Raw genomic sequence first — 20,859 nt, 5'->3', positions numbered from 1 at the left:
ACATCTCTGGGCACACAATTAGCCGTGGATTTCTGTTTAAGCTGTATAATTCTGATGAACAGAAATATTACCAGAATATTCTTCTTTACTGACACAGGAAAGTAACAGTATTCTCAGTCTCAAAGACAGCCTTTTACACATTTTGCGAAGACCTTAGAGCTAGTCCAAAACAGACTAAACTGTCCCTACAGAATATACGCAAGGATTAATTCCCAGGTGTTGTTTATTGCTAAATCAAAGCCAGGCTGTTTACATCAAGACAGTCCTTGCAGTAGCTCCCTTTCTGCACCTACCCTGACTGCTCAAGGTTCAGCCAACTGTTTAATGTCTGGGACCCCTCACCAACTTAGAGCTACGTGCGTGGGTCAATGTGACATCCCTAGCCTAAGAGAAACTGCATGACTTATCTTGTGTTTTAAGAATGGGTAGGACCTGAAACTGTACCTTATAATTGTCCAGAGTTTGGCTGAGTGAGCAACAGAGACAGTGTGGAGAGATGGCTGTATAGAGAGCTATTTAAGAGCTGCTGCAGACTGTGAGTGGGGTGTGTGTGTGTGTGCTCACTCTGGGTGAGAGATAAAGAAGAAGCATGACAGAAGTGTGAGGAAGTAAATGGATGAAAGAGTGAATAATGTACAAGAAAGATGTGTGAGAGAGAGCTGTGTGAAGGAGCTGTTGCTACGTAGAGAAGCTGTGCCTAGGAACTGTGTAAAGTGCTGTATGGTGAGAGCTATGTAAATGAGATGCTCAGCTGTGGCTGGGTGGAGATTTATGACTGTGTGGAGACAAGGAAGAGGAAGCTGTATAGAAAAGAGATGCAGAAGAGAAATGTATGTAAAAGAAAGACTCAGGGCAGGGACAGACAACAGTGGCTGTAACTATCACAACTCTTGATTCTCTGTAGCTTCCAATTTTAATACAGAAACATAATTTTGTCATGAGGAAAAGTGTTATTTTTACATTTCAAAATGTATCAAACTGAGCTAGACATGATGACTTATACCTAAAATCCCTGTATTCAGAAGTCTAGGCAGGAAGATCATGAGCCCAAAGCCAGCCTGGGCTACACAGTAAGGCTAGGTAGGAAGATCATGAGCACAAGGCCAGCCTGGGCTACACAGTAAGACTAGGCAGGAAGATCATGAACCCAGCCTGGACTACACAGTGAGTTTCAGGACAGTCTGAACTAGAGAGCAAGAGCCCCTCTCAGAAGATAAAAAATAAATAAATAAATATGGATCCATAAATACACAGGGAACCCAAACTATGCGAGTACCATGCTGTCAAGAGCTTAGGGAGGATTGGGTAATGAGCTGCTGAACTCAGCGTCTTCTGCAGGGCCAGTGCAGGACCAAACTGGGTGTTACCAACCATTACAAGATGAGCATAAGAGATTCAGAAAACTAGAGATTACAAAGCAATCACATTTGCAGATAAAACATCCTAGTTAAGATCACTGTCACATAAAGGAGTGGTAACTTGAGAAAAACTTTCACAATTAAAACACCGGATTATATAAAGCCATATAAACCTGTCAGAGCCAACCAACACTCTCACCAGAGCCCAATTTATCATGACACGGTCCTGTTCTACATGAGGCTCCAGAATGCCCAGCCACCTTCTCCTTTCCTCTTACTCCTTTTCATTAAATCTGACATTCCCAGAAATCCTCAAGTGGAAATGAGAACAAAAACACACTTCCCCAAATCAGCAGAGACTGGTGTCTGTGCTGTCCTAAAACAAGACCAGACACATGTGTAAGGTATTTTCACTGAGAAGGTCTGCCTGGGTCCCTGGGACAATAGAAACAAGACCAGACACATGTGTAAGGTATTCTCACTGAGAAGGTCTGCCTGGGTCCCTGGAACCATAGAAACAAGACCAGACACATGTGTAAGGTATCTCACTGAGAAGGTCTGCTGGGCCTGGGACGCAGACAGGTGGTATTCTCACTGAGAAGGTCTGCCTGGGTCCCTGGAACGACAGAAACAAGACCAGACACATGTGTAAGGTATTTTCACTGAGAAGGTCTGCCTGGGTCCCTGGAACGACAGAAACAAGACCAGACACATGTGTAAGGTATTCTCACTGAGAAGGTCTGCCTGGGTCCCGGGAACGACAGAAACAAGACCAGACACATGTGTAAGGTATTCTCACTGAGAAGGTCTGCCTGGGTCCCGGAACGACAGAAACAAGACCAAACACATGTGTAAGGTATTCTCACTGAGAAGGTCTGCCTGGGTCCCTGGAACGACAGAAACAAGACCAGACACATGTGTAAGGTATTTTCACTGAGAAGGTCTGCCTGGTCCCGGAACGACAGAAACAAGACCAGACACATGTGTAAGGTATTCTCACTGAGAAGGTCTGCCTGGGTCCCGGGAACGACAGAAACAAGACCAGACACATGTGTAAGGTATTCTCACTGAGAAGGTCTGCCTGGGTCCCGGGAACGACAGAAACAAGACCAGACACATGTGTAAGGTATTCTCACTGAGAAGGTCTGCCTGGGTCCCGGGAACGACAGAAACAAGACCAGACACATGTGTAAGGTATTCTCACTGAGAAGGTCTGCCTGGGTCCCTGGAACGACAGAAACAAGACCAGACACATGTGTAAGGTATTCTCACTGAGAAGGTCTGCCTGGTCCCTGGAACAAGAAACAAGAAGAACATGTAAGATTCCACTGAAAGTCCCTGGAACCATAGAAACAAGACCAGACACATGTGTAAGGTATTCTCACTGAGAAGGTCTGCCTGGGTCCCGGGAACAACAGAAACAAGCATGGGCTCCTCATGTGCTCATGTCACTCTGAAGAAACTTTACCAGTGAAGCATTCGATGACAACATGTAAATTAAAAATTTGGTAAAAGCTCAATTTTTCATTAAAGCATTCCCTTTAGCATTTCAACATATGATAAACATTTCCTTTTCAGATACTTAAATTTAATGACACCAAAAAACTTGTTTCCCTGTTTTATAGCATCACCTAACAACTTTTTCATTTTCACTCTCATTCAATACTAAAAACTTACTGGGTCATCTTTGCTATCAACAAATATTATGACTGTCACATTACTTGCTTATGTATTTTCTTTCCCCTCTTTTTTTGAATTTTTATGTTATTTATTTGCCTGTGTGTACACGTGGATGTGGAAGCCAAAGATCGACATCGGGTGTCGTCCTCAGTTGCTGCCCCAAGGATCTGCCTGTCTCTGCCTTCCAGCACTGAGATTGCGAGCACACATCACTGTATCCAGGAAAAATGGGAGCTCTATTGGTTTTGTTTTTTTGTTTTTTGAGACAGGGTTTCTCTGTGTAACAGCCCTAGCTGTCCTGGAACTCACTCTGTAGCCCAGGCTGGCCTCAAACTCAGAGATCCACCTGCCTCTGCCTCCCGAGTGCTGGGATTAAAGGCGTGCGCCACCACCATCTGGCAAAATGTGATCTCTTAAAATCAAACTCAGCCCTCCTCCCTGCACAGCAAGCGCTTCATGAACTGAATCATCTCCCCAACCACTCAACTTTTTCTTAAAAATTTAGAGGGAATTTGGAAAGGAAAACTGCCCTACATAATATCAAGTGACTCACTCCCTATGCATATTCTTTTAGCATTCTTAGAAAGAGAACAGATCTGGAGAGATCAGACAAGCTCTCCAAAAGGACGAAAACATTTCTCCAGCTTTATAAGGACAGTATAGACACAGTTTGCTTGAACTAAGCGTGTGTTGATTAGTTGCCAAGAGCTTTGGGGAAGTCTGAGTATATTCTAAAGCAGACTCTAAATCTGTGAATTCACGGCTTAAGAATGTGAAAAGAAAGGACCTGGAAGCCTGAACAATAAACACTTCTCAGTGAGAACACCAATGGTTAAACATGACAAGCGAGAGCCCAGAGGTACGGTTCCAACTTCAGGATTAGTCTACGGTTTAGGAAGTCAGCTACATAGACGACCTTAAATGTTTTCTATCATTTCTAACGTAAGAACATGCAACTGTCTAACTGAAGGACACTTACAAGAGCTTGCTGATGAACGGGTCACCAGCAGTTGGTATTATAAAAGAGTTTCCCCAAAAAAGGACTAAGGAAATGGCAGAGAGTGCACTCATGGACAAGCTGGCTCAGGATTCTCTGGAAAAGGGAACATCAAGGTACAACCACAGCACAGCAATCAGACGTCATGGTCAAAGGTGACACAACCCATCTCCAAGGCTAACAGAGCTGTAAACTTTCAAAAGCCAAATCTACAAGAGGTGGCAGTAATTCTAAAGACTGTCTCATGCTATCAATGGCATGCAAGGAGAGAACAATTAATCGTGAGACATACATAGGTCCTTCTCTTCTGACAGTCTCCCTATCAGGAAACAACAAAAGAGTCTCAAAGCCCATGAGAGGAATACCATGAAATCTTTTGAAGGCGTCTTTCACTGTAGTTTGAGTCATGAGACAAAAACTACCAAGTCAGACACATCAAGAGTCTAATGACCGTGGGCCACCAGTGTGAAACAATCAACTCCAACGTAAGAATCAAGCCAGGTGCTTCTGAGCAGGAGTGCTACCTGCATCTAAGCAGAAGTCCACACCCTGTCTAAAGACACTCCAACTCAAGTAGGGGACAACCACCACCACCCTAGAATAAAAGCTGTTAAATTTACAGCATCCGTTTAAACACTTGGCTGGGTGGGACCCCTAACACAGTGCCTCTAGTTCAAAAATGACTGGGAATCAAACAGGAAGTAATTAACATGCACTGAGGGAAGCAGCCTGTTGATCAGCATCCCTAGACTAAGCACCAAGCGCAGAGAAACATGCCAGGCCAGCATCATCCTGGGGAGAAGCCTGTAAAAGAACTAAGCAAAACGGTCAAAAATGAGCAGGGATACCCACGCAGTCATGACGTCAGCATGCTAACTCAACACGGAAGTGGGAGTATGCAGAGCCCCAATCTATCAAGCCCCAATCTTTAGAATTGACACTAGCCACCCAATCCTTGTGCTTTAATGAACAAGCATCATGACTGAAAAGGTTAGCGAAGCCCTTGACTAGCAATGGAGTCAGGTGAAGGTTAGAGAGAAAACTCCCTAGTCCTCAAATCCTCACTCCCACCACTTAACGCCTACTCAGCAGGCTGAAGTATAACTGCAGCTAGAGAAACCATCATACAAATACAAACACTCAGACAAGTAACCCGGGCAGTTTCTTCAGCAAGGATAAGAGGAATTGTCACATGGATAAGCATGCTACCTCCTGGACGTCTTCTGGATTTCTTCGTGAAACAACCTAAAACCAAACAGACAGAAATAGCTCGTTATCAAATAAGATTTCACAGCTCTGTAATTACTTTCAATAGTATTTGCACAAAATTCCATCTGTGGAAAAGAAAATGAATACTATATCACTTACTAAAAACACAGTCAATATGGTAATTTCACTCTGCAATGATATTAAAACCTCAAAGAACACGTGCATCCCATTCGTGAGAGAATACCCGAGCCGCAGTTAGTGCACACTATAATCTAGCAGGCTGTCTGTCACCTCTCAGGGACAACTGCACTCAGGCGCGTGGACACCGATCTCTCCACATTGTCCCTTTGTGGAGCAAGGACCGACCCCAGCCCCGTGCAGACAGGCAAGCACTACTCGTGAGCTATCACCGCAGCCTCTGTGCATTATTTCTTCAATTGTGTATGAAGCCAGTTAGCACAATAACATTTCAACGTAAGAGAGACCCCCCAGTGTTCAAACACATTCAATATCTGTGAGGGGTGCTCACTGGACACCTAACGGTGAAAAAGGAAACGAAATTAACAAAAATGTAAATACAAGGGTAACCCTTCTTTTAATAACCCGTGATGAGGGGCGAGGGCAGGATGTAGCAAAGGTGTCTGCTTGGTGAATGTGAGGCTGTAGCTTCACTCCCAGCAACAGAAAAGAGAGACAACCAATTCTTTCAGGTTTCTCTGATACAAAGGTCAAAATGCCCGAAATACCAACAAAAGCTTCGGAAAGGAAAAAGAAGTAGCATTACAGGGAGGGAAAATCTCCTATTAATTTAGATTATAGATCACCTACCTACTTAAATATAACATTAATGAACTTGGAGCTGCAATGGTGGACTCTGAAGAGACGCACACACAAGCATGTGGAAATGGTTGTTCATGGGTAGGAGAAAGAAACGGTTTTTAATAATCGATGACAACATATCAAAAACTGGAAATTAAGATCAACTTCTCACACCAGGCATGGTGGCACATTCAGGAGGCAGTGGCAGAGGCCGGAAGATCTCTGTGAGTTCAGGACTAGCTTAGTCTACATGAGGTCAAGTTCCGTGCAAGCCAGCGCTACATAGTAAAACCCAATATGAAAAAAAAAAAAAAAAAAAAAAAAAAAGGTATTACTTGGGACTTAAGTCCAAAAGAAAAACAAAAATATTGGACTTAAAGTTAAGCCTTAGTTCAAACTACCCATCTTTTTTTTTTAAGGTTTATTTATTTATTATGTATACAGCACGCATAACTACAGGCCAGAAGAGGGCACCAGATCTCGTTATAGATGGTTGTGAGCCACCATGTGGTTGCTGGGAATTGAACTCAGGACCTCTGAAAGAGCAGTCGTGCTCTTACCCTCTGAGCCATCTCTCCAGCCCTCAAATTACCCATCTTGATCTCTTTCTTATATAAATTAGGTAGAGAATCAGGCGGATCTCTGTGAATGTGAGGCCAGTCTGGTCTACAAAGCAAGATCCAGGACAGGCTCCAAATCTACACGGAGAAACCCTGTCTCGAACAAACAGGAATTCAAAGGGAAGAAGCGTATATTTCCCAACTTATTTCCTCATCTCTGAGAGCGCAGTGTGACAAGCAGCATACTTTGTCCTGGACTCTTCCAGTGAAACTGGCCCTCACTGGACACAGGGGCATCCTAGAAACCTCCAGGAACAGGGTCAAATCTGAGAGTCTTCATAACAGTAACATCTCATGGCTGTTACAGGAAACACAGGATGTCAAAGCTGAAGGACTCTGACAGCCAAGTGAAGGTCTTCACTCTACCCTTGCAGTCACAAAAGACACCAGGCTTCACGCTTCACCCTCCAAATATTTCCAAATGAAGGGAGAAATGTACGTAGACAGAATTCAGAAAACTAAATCAAAGCTATTTGTGAGGCACGGGGATGTGGCCCTGATCGACGCTTGCCTGGCATGCAGGGGTCCTGAGGTGTGCACAGGGGAGGAGAGCCGTAATTGTGGAGCATTAGCAGTCTCGCTCCCCACAGCTTAACCAAGCTCAGAGGGGTCAGAGCAAGCGCACAGGGCCACGTGTCCTGACTCTCCTTCCTCCTCTGGGCTTATGCTTCCCTTCCATGCTCCTCCTCCCACTCAACACGGTGAACACTGAGAAGCAGGCCGGGACCCTGCTTTCAACCTCCTCTTCACTGTTAGTGGGCTAGACCTGTGCTGACTCAGCTCAAGGCACTCTGCCAAGGAGGGAAACCATCTGACTGTGTATTCGCAAAGCATTTTGTACTAATGATTTATTTCATTCCTTCCACAATCTTTAAGTGACGCTAGAGTGGGTTACTATGCACTCACCTCTTCAGACAACAAAAGTTCATGTTAGTCACTTCAGATTTGGAGTGAGAACCTCTCTGTGGTACTTTCAGCAATAACTAAGCTCTCTCCTTCCCACAAGGCCCTGCCACCATGAGGTTTCATTATTACATTTATTCATCCAGCACGCTGCGCACTGGGGACAAGGGAACACACATGGTCTGTCCAATGCTGCTTGCATAAAAATGCTGTCACTGCCCAGATCCACAGCCAAGCTCAATCCCTGCCATCTCAGCAAGGGGCTCTTGTACCTACAGTACCCTCCTGTACCCTGGAGCTGAGAGAGCTCAGTGGGTAGGAGCACTTGCTTCTCTTGTACAGGATTGCCAAGTTCAGTTCCCAGCACCCACACCAAGTGATTTACAACCACTCAGAACTCCAGCACCAGGAGTGAGGCCTCCAAGGACACACACACATGTGACATACACTCACACAGACACACACACACACACACACACACACACACACACAAATAATAAAAAAAGTTTTAAAGGAGAAAGGAAACAAACACAAAGACTAGAATAACATGAATCGAGTCTAAAAGTCTACTGCTAACAACACTTGATTTTATTATTATTATTATCTAGCATGCATGTGTGTGTGTGATGGAGTGTATGTGTGTGTGTGATGGGGTACACATGTGTACATGCATATGTGTGATTGATAGGGTACGTGTGTGTGATGGGGTGCATGTATGTGACGGGTGCATGTGTGCATGTGTGTATGACAGGTACGTGTGTGTGAGATGGGTACATGTATATGCGTGATGGGGTGCAGGTGTGTACGTGACGGGTGCATGTGTGTGTGACAGGGAGAGCAAAGGACAACTGTGGTCAGTTCTCTCCCTCCACGTCTGTGTGGGTTCTGGAGATGGAGCTCAGGCTGTCATGCTTACATCATCCGGTGACAAGCATCCTCCTCACCCACTGAGCCATCCTACCCACCCACTAGCAATGCTTTCTGCATCATTCTCATCAGTGACTGGAAATCTGAGCAAAGTGTTTAACCATACCCAACATGAACAAAATTAAGCCCTCAGACCCAAACTTTTAGAACTTTTAAACGTATATTAGCAATTACAAGTAATAACACTAAAATAAAAACTGCAAATTCACTAGACTGCCAAGTGCTTAGCGGTCTTTTTCTGAGTGAAGTTACACAGTCATAAGGTTCGGCCAACAAGTCCCACTACACCTGGATGAGGCTGTTACTCCTCTAAAGGTCACGGTACCCACTGCAGCATCAGTTACAGGGGTCAAGAGAGCACCAGGCATTCTTTCAAAGCGTCTCTAGGTGTTAAGAACTGTCAACAAATCATCCTGAGACATACTGTCTCACAATGCTGCATCAGCACCACATGGACCAGCAGGGCTCACTAACACCAGCTTCAAAGGAAGAACCTCGAGTTTCCACTTTCCTTTGTGTAAGGAAGAGTCCTTAGTCACCCTTGCACATCTCTAAAGGGATGCCATACTGTGTGGTGTCTCCCAGAGTCACCTGACAGCTCAACTCTTTTAAAAATAATTTATTCATCTTTATTTCATGTGTATTCATGTTTTGCCTGCATATATGTCTACGTAAAGGAGTCAGATCCCCTGAAACTGGAGTTACAAGCAGTTGTGTCCTGAGCTGCCGTGTGTCCTGAGCTGCCGTGTGTCGTAAGCTGCCGTGTGCATGCTGGGAACTGAACCCAGGTCCTCTGGAAGAGCAGCCATGCTTTTAACCACAGAGCCATCTCTGCAGCCCCTGACAATTCAACTTTTATTTTCAGGTTGTTGGTTCATTATGATCACCATCACTAATATAACACCTAAAAGCTGGAGCACAGTGGGACGCTGCCTGTGTTTGTAGTTCAGATGACTCAGTTCATTGCAGCAGTCACTTCTGAGTTTAAGAAAGCGAAGTCTACAGGGGTTAACCACCTCTATTACACAGAAAATGAAATGTTTTGCTTTGTTACAACAGTGGCACCTGGATGTGCTCAGCAAAGCCAGTGCCCCAGGAACAGAGCAGGACAGGACCCCACCTTTCCAGGACACAACTCAGTAGTCAAGACACCCCAAATTTTTCATTACCAAAGAAAAATAAGTCAGCCAGAAAGAAGGAGATGCACTTTAGCACAGCAGGAAGATGGAACAGAAAGACGGAGCAGGAAAATGGAGCAGGAAAACGGAGCAGGAAGATGGAGCAGGAAGACGGAGCAGGAAGACGGAGCAGGAAGATGGAGTGGGAAGGAGCTCTGAACTAAAAACAAAGGGATTGAACAGTGGCTCCAGTCCTGGCCATAAACCTGTTAGAATTGGGGGTAGGGTGGGGTTAGGTTTTCTGTCACTTTAGTACTAAATCAAAGAAAGGGCTACCGAAAACTAGCCTGAGTCCACCGAGACTGTCAGTGTCTATGAGGACAGAGACCAGAAGCACAACTCCCCATCATCCATCACCCTGCAGCCTGAGGAACTCCCCTAGACTTCTAGGGACCTTAACCCAGGACACCAGGATGTGTGGCTTTGATGCAGAAAGAATTTCAGAATTCGTCAGTTTATGAGGCAGAGCTGGAGTTTAACAGGGACATTTTAATATAGACTTTAAGCACAATGGTTAAGAGAAAGAGAAACACTCAGAAGGACAGACAGACACACCCAGAAGTACCATGTGGGCTTCTCAAAAAGTCACAGAAAGTGAGGGTATGGCCCCTCAAGGAAACTCACAGCTCCTTGTTTTTTACTACAGTCATCCAGGGATTTGGGTGAGATTTGAAGTTACTATCTTTACAGGGTTGCCAAGACACTGAAATGAGCTTGCTAGGTGGTCCTGTCTAGCCAGACAGGATTATAGCTGATAAGTAAAAATCTAGCTCATAGGGACACCAAGGGTAGGCTATCTCCACTGTAAACTTTTGAGAAAAGTCTAGGTCAAGGAATGAGGCTCTGCCCAGGGTTATACACAACTAGGCCTTAAGCCTGGATCACTGTTATATGGAATTTAACTCTGTGTTGTTAACTGTGCTAGAATTCTGGCTTCTTAGCTGGCCAGAGACTTCAATCTGACTCATGTATAAGGTGCTTTCACCTTCCTGCATCTCTACAATGTCCCTATCTTTCTATCCTGCTTCATGTCCTCCATGCTTATCCTGAGACCATGGCCATACTCTTCAGTGTGGCCTACCTGAGGCCACAATGATCAACAGATCACAACACCATTCAGTCCCCAAAATTAAACATAGTGCTAACCCATTTTACCTACTTCTTAATAAATACTACAACAGTCCTTAAAAGTCAAGTCAAAAGTACTTTTTTTTGAGGGGGAGGGGGGCTAAGACAGGGTTTCTCTGTGTAATTTTGGTGCCTGTCCTGGATCTTGCTCTGTAGACCAGGCTGGCCTCGAACTCACAGAGATCCGCCTGGCTCTGCCTCCCAAGTGCTGGGATTAAAGGCGTGCGCCACCACTGCCCAAAGACAAAAGTACTTTTACGGACTGAATATGTAGCTTGGTCACTGAATGCTTGGCTTGGTGTGGGGTGTCCCCATAAACTCCTATGTTTGAGCACTGGGTCCCAGATGTGGTATGGAAGGTTGTGGAACCTTGGGAGTTGAAGCAAGCTGGTATAAGCAGGGCAACAGGGCCAGGCCTTTCAAGGTTATGCTGTGTCTGGTTCTAGGCGAGTTGGTTCCTGTCTGCAAAGCTGCAAAGGAACTCGACCCCATGCTTACACCACCCAGGCAGCCCTGCCACAGCTTCCCTCCTGCAGTGAGCCGCAGCAAGCTTTCTTCCCAGGCTGTTCTGTTGGCTGTTTCACCCCAACAGTAAGAGAAACAGCCAACCCACCTGCCGTGTGTGAGCAGTGGAGGTAAGGTAAAGCCTCACCACCACATGTACACACCACAAACATGTACATGTGCATGCACACTGTTCCAGCTAATTATCATCCTCTCAGACATGTATAACGGAGTTCCCTTTTCTTGAATAAACAGCTACTAGAAAATAAAACTACAAAAATCATTCAGCTCTCATTACTGTATTTCCTAAGCCATCAGAAACCAGTCACAGAAGGACGTTCAACTTCAGTTTTAAGAAGCTAACTGTGTGTGTGTGTGTGTGTGTGTGTGTGTGTGTGTGTGTGTGTGTGTGTGTGTGTTGGGACAGGAAACAGGATTTACCGATGGTTAAGACTAAAGGAGAGGTAACACAGTATAAGACCTCTTGAGCAGAGGGCCTATCACCGGTCCTCAGGAATGAGGCTTGGATGTATATGATCCCACAGCAGTCTAAGATGAGAAAATCCATGGCCCTGAGCTCTCCAAGGCACCAGTAATAAACTGGGTAATACCCCACTTCTTTGAGGTTGAGGTCATCCAACTGCCAGGAAATGAGACCTTGACCCTGTAAGATCTCAGTCATGTGTCCTCTGCTTTGCAGTTTGATGCAGGTGGACACAATGATTTGACCAACGTGAACCCTGGGACTTTCCAAAGGCACCTCCACATAATGCCTAAAGCCTAGACCCAGGAAGAGCTCCATGTGAAACACAAATGTCCCTTGGAAGGGGCTGATTCCAAGGTCCCTTCAACAACCCAGACAAGCAAGAGGCTACATCTCCTGCTGAGGTCACTGCTGTTTGCAGACACTGCACAGCAGCACCCCAGGAAGGGGCCCAGATGGGCACTGAGCAACCCACAGTACCCAAGTCCTCTCATGGCTACTCCACCAGCAGGACTCAGCTGAGAAGGCAAATAACAAAGTACTAGGTTTAAATACAGCATGAAATGCAAAGTAAAGATAACAAAAGGGAACAGAGAGGGCCGTGCCCGTTTTACCTTTCACAGACACAAAGCTCTAAGAGTGCTTAAGAGATGGCAGGCTACACAAAAGGAATGCTGTGTGACACTGAAGGGGATCCCTGTGGTGACCCAGTACGCCAAATGGCAGGTTCATCAATATAACACACGCAACCTTGGCTTTCAGACATTAACTTTCAGGAAACCCATAATTTCATACGGATACATTGCCATCTTTAAATTGCATCTCGCACACACAAATCCACGACTCTGGCAGGATGATTAAGCACGTCAAAGCGTTCCGCTCATATATATAATTGTCTTCTTACCAAATTCAACCTCCAATTCACCGTAGCACCTGCATCTCAGCTCCTCGCTCCCTAGCCTCCCCGCAGAGACGCAGGTGTCACAGGCTGGCAAGAAGATGTGGGCCAGCTCTCACCTGCCAACCAGGTAGTCTGGCCCCAGAGACAGCACCTGCACAAGCCATCACCAGACATTTACATCTCCTAGTTTCTAAAGCCAATGAGCTCCCAGATAAGACAGACAAGTCAACGGGACAAATTCTGGGCATTCCACTTTCTAATGAGTTTTCATGAAGGTTAAAGCACTATGGACTGAATGTCTGTGTCCCCCAAAACTCCCATGCTGACACTTCCCTCTGATTGCAATGTCTGGATATAAGGCCTTTGGGAAATAATTAGGGACTAGTATCCTCACAAGAAGAATATAAATGATCCCTCAGTCATAAAATACAAGAAGGCAGACATCTGCAACCTAAGAATCAGGCACTCTCCAGACAGTGAACTGGCTACACCTTGACCATGGGCTATCCAGTATCCAGAACTATTTTTTTTAAGAAGGTCAATACTATTTTTTTTTAATTTATTTATTTCTTATATATACAGTGTTCTGTCTGCATGTGTGCCTGCAGGCCAGAAGAGGGCACCAGATCTCATTACAGATGGTTGTGAGCCACCATGTGGTTGCTGGGAATTGAACTCAGGACCTCTGGAAGAGCAGTCAGTGCTTTTAACCTCTGAGCCATCTCTCCAGCCCCCTATGTTTAAGGGGGAAAAAAAAAAAAAAAAAGTCTGCTGCTTAAGCCACACAGCCAATAGTATCTTGTTACAGAACCTGGTGAACACAAATTGACTAAAACAGGAATTGGAGGATGTTGAGATGTCTCAGTAGATAAAGGTGATTGTTGCCGAACTTGACAACCTAAGTTCAAATCCTGAGACTCACTTGGTAGAAGGAGAGAACCAACTCCTGCAAGTTGCCTTCTGACCTCCATGCTAATACACACAAATAAATAAATGCAACAAAAGACAGGAACAGCAGTTTTCTACATTATTAAACCCCAGCTCTCAAGCGCCTGGCGGTGACACTCGAGTGGTCGACACTCAAAGGCTGCCCAGGTTGTTGTTTCACTCTTATCGAACTTGATGGTGACAGCACCAAACTACAGCGAACTACTTCCCAGCCCAGGGTCGAAGAAAATCAAAATCCAGGGGCTGGAGAGATGGCTCAGTGGTTAGAGCACTGGCTGCTCTTCCAGGGGACCCAGGTTCAATTCCCAGCACCCACATGGCAGCTCACAACTGTCTGTAACTCCAGTTCCAGGGGATCTGACCCCCTCACACAGACATGCATGCAAGCAAAACACCAATGCACATTTAAAAAAAAAGAAAAAATGGGGAAAAAAGTTCTGAATGTTTAGAAAATTTGCAGTTTAAAACAAATGTGAGTATCTGAGATGTCAATAAACAAATTTACATTTTTTAGATCTATTTACTAAAATATTGGCATATGAGAGTTTTTAGGTTAAACAGTGTAGCAGTCGAAAAGGAAGGGCAGAATAAACCCAGACCCTGGACGGAACAAAAAAATTTGAGTCATGAGTTTTCCAATATTTAAATGCCCATCACTCACAATGGACAGGAAAGCCCATGAGGGACATGCACAGTAGCTAATGAAATGTTTCATAGGGGCATCAGCAGCACAGCACAGTGCTTGTCATTCAAATGCAAAGTCCACTCCCTGCCTATGAGTGATGCTGAATAAGTAACTTCTCTAAGCCTCCACTCCCCATCAGAAATGAGAAAAACAACAGTACTCACTCACTGGGCAACTTTTTGTTTGTTTATATCAAATGCTTAATTCACAGTAAGCACCATCCAAGTATCTGCTCTCCTCATTCAATAAACGTTAGCTACATGAAATGAGGATAGACGTAGGCTCAGCTTGAAATTCCAAATTATGTGAAAAACTGAAAACCTCGGTAGGCTATGGTGGCGCATGCCTTTAATCCCAGCACTCAGCAGGCAGAAGCAGGCAGATCTCTGTGAGTTAAAGACCAGCCTGGTCTACAGAGCAAGTTCCAGGACAGCCAGGGCTACAAGAGTGAAACCCTGTCTTGAAAAACCCAAAAAGAAAAAAGAAAAAAAACAGAGAGAGAGAGAGACTGAAAACCTCACAGCACTGCCCAGATTGAAGAGTTAAACAAATGGGGATTTTATATGTTTATGTGGACGTGCTCCACAAGACTCCTTACTTTTAACTCATCAATTCTAAGATAAGCAGTCACACAGTGGGCATGCTCAGAACCAGTTAAGCGGTTCTTCAGATGCAATCCTATGTAAACCTAACCTTGGATCAAAAAAGCCTCCAACCACTGTGCATGACTGCTCTGGAAACTTCTGTAATTCTTACATTCTAGTAAAATACTTCCGGTTACTCTAAAAACAAAAACTAAAAAGAAGTAATAGGGAACCTGTTGGTTTGCCTGTAAATTACCATGAAGTTATCGTAAGCCTGCCAGGTTCCAGAAAATTAAAAATAGAAAGAAAAAGAAAAGTACTAAAGAGATTTAAGATAAAAGAGTTCCTTTGTTTCCCAAAATGTAATGATTCCAATTCTACTCCTGACATCAAAAATATAGAAACTATTCCTCAAAGCTCAATCAGGAGCAGGAAACATGCAGAAGGTTCTCCTGACTTTCATCTTGGGGAGTTTTCAGGGAGCACCATTTACCTGATTAGTTCTCCTGAGGAAAGATGTTTTTCTTCTTAAGTTCCAAAAAAGCAATAAACATTTTACTTGATTTATAATGTTAGGCCTAATTATTTTTAAAATGCTCCTCCATGTTGATCCTTAATTTCAAAAATAAAATATGAAAGCTCTGGGGCCACTGAGACAGCCAGTGAATACGCCTGACAACCCAGGGTCAATCTCCAGAGCCCAATTGGTGACAGGAGGCAAGCTATTCCCACAAGCTATTCTCTGACATCCACATGCATGCCAGTGGCCCACACTCACACAGAAACATGCACACACACAAATAAATAATGTTAAAAACAAAACAAAAAGTTCAGGCTATGGGCACAGCTCAGTGGCACAGGCTCTCACTTCTGTGAGACCCCAGGTTTGATCCCCAGCTCTGACAACAACCACAAAAACAACAACAGGAAAAAAAAAAACCACTAACATTGTAAAAACCACAATCTGTAACACAAGCAGTAAATGGGGACAAGCACTTAGAGAGAAGAAAGTCAATGTCAACAATCTTTGAGTTCAGTGACCATGGCAACAGGCAGCATGCACAGCACATGCATGAGGGCACATCTTGAGCTACATCACCTGATTTATATTGGAATATTTTATGTATGCCTGCATGCCAGGAGGGGGCACCAGATCTCATTACAGATGTCTGTGAGCCACCATGTGGTTGCTGGGAATTGAACTCAAGACCTCTGGAAGAGAGGCCAATGCCTTATTCACTGAGCCATCTCTCCAGCCCCTATACTGGGATATTTTTAATCTGCATTTGATCAACCTTCCTTTTGAAAAGTAATAATACAATTATCATACTCAGGGCTTTCAGTTAAGCTCCACAGACAGCAACACTCTAGGCCTTTATAGGCTCCATCTTTCTTCCACATCCAACATCCTCCTCTCCTTTCTTGACTCCTCCCATCTTCCGCAGCCAGAGCCACGGCAATCTGTCTTCTGAATTCCCACAGCGCTTTCCTGTGGTGTCTGTGGCACTAAACACTTTCCCATACACTGTATCTATTTAAGCACAATAAACTCCACTCCACTCTAAGTAGAAAAGGGAAGCCGAGCATTCCCTTGTAGTGCCAAGTACCTGGAACTACACACCCACTACATATGGTGCCTAGAATAAAGAGGAAAATGTTCTGAGCCGGAGAGTGACTCAGTGATTAAGAGCACTTTCGCAGAGGACCAGGGTCAGGTCCCAGCACCCACATGGTGGCTCCCTATGGCCTGTAGCTCCAGTTCCAGGAGATTGAATTACTTCTTCAGGACACTGCCTGCACCAAGCACACATGTAGTACACATATCTACGTGCAGGTAAAACACTCACACACATAAAACAAAAATATATAAATCTTAAAAAGAAAAAAGAAGAGGAAAAACTCCATCTGGGGGCCACTGCAGCAAGTGGTGCTTTAGCTGAAACGAATCCACTACCAGTGCTAGAAACCTCCTCTGTCTAGTAAGAGGCAAGGCCTGTGTGCACATGGATGCACCCTTGGTGTTAACAGTGAGGAGTTTGAGTACACTGGTGTGCTGGGCACCTCTTGTCTACTGAATAGTCCTGATGCTATAAGCTTTGTGTCAGGAAACCACAGATCTCAATGACTAAAAAGGCCTCAAGAATGGTATAAGAAGAATCCCTTCATCCTGTTATAGTCTCACACCCACCCATACAACAATCTGACCTACAAAAAGAGAAGGCAGACTTCTCCCTAGTCTTCACAAAGCTGGTCTTCTTGCTATCCTAAACAAAGTTGCTCAACCCAGCATCTTCATCTGTCTGACTCTGCACCATTTCCAAATGCCATCAACCACTTGCACGTCCCAAGCTTGGCGTACCCCAATCTATTCTCTCAGGTTTCTCCGGGTCTGCTTCCTGCGGGCTTTCTAAACAGATACTGTGCTACTGTTACTCCTTCACCCATACCTGTCTTCTTCAAAACTGAGTTCATTCCTCACACTGTATTCATCTTGGAGTTAGGCAGAAATGGTTCCAAAGACCAAGGCTGCTGCTGCTTTGCAACAGAAACTTTAGCAAACTTCTAAACTTCCTTGAATCTGTTTCCTCATCATGAAGTTGAAAATTAAACTGGGGGATGGGTAAAAAAAATGCCTAGCATACACACAAGCACTACACACATAAGCACTTATTTCATGTTATTATTACTCTCACTTTCCTCTTAGGAAAATGAGTAGTTTTCAAAATTCAAGCTGAGCAACAAAATTTAAGAGAAACAGTGCTAAACTTGGAACAATGAACTCATGTAAACAGCCTCGAGAAAAAATTTTAACATTTATTTACTTGCAGGGGAGATGGGGACGGGGAGACCTCTGGCTGCCAGAGGACAATCTGCAGGAGTGAGTTCTCTCCTTCCATCACATAGGTCCCAGGAACTGAACTCAGGTCTTCAGGCTTGGCAGCAAGCACCTTTACCTACTGAGCCATCTTGCCGGACCAGCCTGCCCTCAAGTCAACTCAGGTAAGATCACTTAAGTATACATGCATCTCCTTCTGAAAGGGCTCAGAAGAACTCAGAAACAAAGGCTAGAGGTCCAGGGTAGGTAAACTAACAGAGACCTTTGCCAGCAGCCTACCTGCCTCACAGCAAACCGCTCACTTAAAGAGACGTTGAAAGGAGACAGCTCTTGAGTTACATAAGCCAGACAACACACCCACTAACATTTTTAAGTCTGTGTTTTCCCTCTGGGTCAAGCCAGCCCACTTCTGCAAATTTCATTCTAAGAGAAAGTCCAAATGGGACAGAGACTAGGTCATCCATTTAAAGTCATCCACCAGTATTCCGCCCCAGAATGGCTAGTGGAGCTGCCGTCCCATATCTGCGACCACCCTAGTCTACCTAGAGTCCATTCTCCTGCCTAGGGTCCCCATCATCTCCATCCCGGGGTCTCCCCATCATCTCCATCCTGGGGTCCTAACTCCTGCCCAGAGTTCCCAGCATCTCAATCCTGTAGTCCGGCTTCCTGCCTGGGGTCCCCATCATCTCCATCCCAGGGTCCCCATCATCTCCATCCCGGGGTCCCCATCATCTCCATCCTGGGGTCCTCATCATCTCCATCCTGGGGTCCTGACTCCTGCCCAGAGTTCCCAGCATCTCAATCCTGGAGTCCGGCTTCCTGCCAGGAGTTTCCATCATCTCCATCATGGAGTACCAATCTTCTGCCTGGGGTTCCCACCACCTCCATCCTTGAGTCTCTTCTCATGCCTGGAGTCCCTGTCTCCTGCCTGGGGTCCCCAGCATCTCCATGCCGGGGTCCCGTCTCTGCCTGCAGTCCGAGTCTCCATCCCCAAGAGTCCTGCCTACCACGAGCCGCACCCAGCCGCAGTGGGGAGCCGGTGCCCCGCCCCGGAGTCCCTATCCAGGCACTCACCCGGGCGGTAACCTTATAGACCGTGTAGCCCCTGGGGTGTCGCTGGGGCTCGGTGACAGTGTAGAAGCGGGCCAGGTCGGCACTGTGACCCCAAGGAGAGGTCATCCTCCCTCCGCCCCTGACTCCGCCAGCTGGGGACCATCGGGACGCCCCAGCCACCGCGGACCCCAAGCAGCACACAGCACCGCGACGAGGGGGCGGTGGCTCCTGGGGCCTGCCGCGGGGATCTGCTTCCGGATCATCACATACACTTCCGGATCAGCCTCGTCAGCGTTCGGGAAAAGAGAGGAACCACCCTGGATTCTCTCCGAGAGCGGTCCCAGTCGCCGTGGACACCCGAGGCGTGGCTACTAAGTCTCCTCCTGCACTAGCTTCGACGTCGTCTAGAACTTGCGAGCTGGTGAGAGGTTTGCGCCTCCCGCCCTGTGCAGAGCCCTGGGTGATGGAAGCAGGAGCGCCCAAGCCAAGCATCTCCTTTCCTTCCCTGCTCAGGGTGCCTGACGGTACCCACAGCAACATCCAGCGCTCGGACGGATACATTCCTTTTTTTTTTTTTTTTTTTTTTGAGACAGGGTTTCTCTGTGTAGCTTTGCGCCTTTCCTGGAATTCACTCACTCGAACTCACTCGAACTCACAGAGATCCACCTGCCTCTGCCTCCCGAGTGCTGGGATGAAAGGCGTGCGCCGCCGCCGTCGAGAGCCATTTTTTTCTTTAGATGGAGCCACTCGCCTGCAGCCTACCTTGCCATTACCACGGCTGCATGCACAGCGAACCCCAGCCACACATAGAGGTTCACCCCTGTGACCCGCACTCCCAGGAGGACTCGTGCGAGTTTGAGACTAACTTGAGTAAAATAGGTTTCGGGTCAACCTGAACTACATGGGGAGAACCTGTCTCAAAACAGACAAAACCCACCCAGCCACAGGATCCAGGATAGGCGCCATACGTCATAGGTTGGTTGGTTGGTTGGTTGGTTGGTTGGTTGGTTGGTTGGTTGGTTGGTTTTTCAAGACAGGGTTTCTCTGTGTAGCCCTGGCTGTCCTGGATTTGCTCTGCGGACCAGGCTGGCCTCGAACTGACAGAGATCCAGCTACCTCTGCCTCCTGAGTGCTGGAATTAAAAGCATTCACACCACCCACCGCCAGGCTAAAAGTTTTTGTTTGGTTGGGTTGTTTTGTTTTGCTTTGTTTTTGTTTCTCTTTGGTTTTAACTCTCCTCGATTCTTAAATGCGCATCTGTTGGGGGGTTTCATGGAGGGAGGCAAAGTCACTCCAAAGAGTCTCCATTTCCAAGTGGTTGCCATCCCCTGCCTGGGATCAGAGCCCTCATTCCCCTAAATGCTCATTGCAAGGCTTTGTCATTCTCAGATCTGTATCTCGTGCTTCCCTGCCCCAACTCCTAAAACACACAATTGGAAGAGAGAGAAAGACACACACACACACACATATAAAGAGGGAGAGCGAGTGAGCGAGCACTAGAGACAGAAATTCAGTGGTTAGGAGCACTGGTTGCTCCAGAGGACTGAGTGGGGTTCCATTCCCAGCATCCAACTGGCAGCTCACAACTGCCTGTAACTCCAGTTCCAAGGGATCCAGTATTCTTTTCTGGCTTCCTCCAGTACACAGGCAGCGAACACACCAAAGTGCAGGCAAAATACCTATACACATAAAAACCTTTTTTACAAAGGGAAACAGGGGAGTGACTTTACCACTAATTCTTCATCTTCTCACATCTCCATTCCAGCCTGACAGTCTTGCTGAATACTTGCTTCCCTTGTGGCCTGAATCTTACCCTCATTGACAGAAGGAAAAACATTATTCCAGTAATATCTCCACTCTATGTTTAATCTCTTTACTACGAGGCTCTGCCGAGCCTCTATAGTCTTTTTTCTTAGATTTGTTCCTTTTATATATGTGAGTGTTTTACCTGCTTACGTGTATGTGCACCACATGCATACCTGGTACCCACAGAGATCAGAGAGAGCATCACCTCTGATCCCCTGGAAGTGGAGTTAGAGACAGTT

At 45.8% G+C, this 20,859-nt stretch overlaps 1 protein-coding gene and 1 pseudogene across 3 annotated transcripts in view; both read right to left on the bottom strand.

Annotated features, from left to right (window-relative positions):
- Positions 1-19,061, bottom strand: part of Rps6kc1 (ribosomal protein S6 kinase C1) — a 145,786-nt gene extending 126,725 nt beyond the window's left edge. For 2 of the 3 annotated variants that reach the window (XM_028876775.2, XM_028876776.2), the window contains exons 1-2: positions 18,836-19,061; positions 5,245-5,280 (exon numbers count right to left, since the gene is read on the bottom strand). In XM_028876775.2, the coding sequence (XP_028732608.1) occupies positions 5,245-5,280; positions 18,836-18,940 (141 nt within the window). In that variant the 5' untranslated portion in view covers positions 18,941-19,061. Of the gene's footprint in view, positions 1-4,017; positions 4,132-5,244; positions 5,281-18,835 lie in introns of all 3 variants that reach the window. The other variant, XM_028876777.2, reaches the window with a different exon arrangement.
- Positions 12,152-12,277, bottom strand: LOC114698241 (annotated as a pseudogene).
- Positions 19,062-20,859: the final 1,798 nt, after the last annotated feature.

Source organism: Peromyscus leucopus, chromosome 15 (assembly GCF_004664715.2).
Source record: "Peromyscus leucopus breed LL Stock chromosome 15, UCI_PerLeu_2.1, whole genome shotgun sequence".
Classification (NCBI taxonomy): domain Eukaryota; kingdom Metazoa; phylum Chordata; class Mammalia; order Rodentia; family Cricetidae; genus Peromyscus; species Peromyscus leucopus.
The sequence above is the reverse complement of the archived record's forward strand: the minus strand, read 5'-3'. Positions and strand labels throughout refer to the sequence as shown.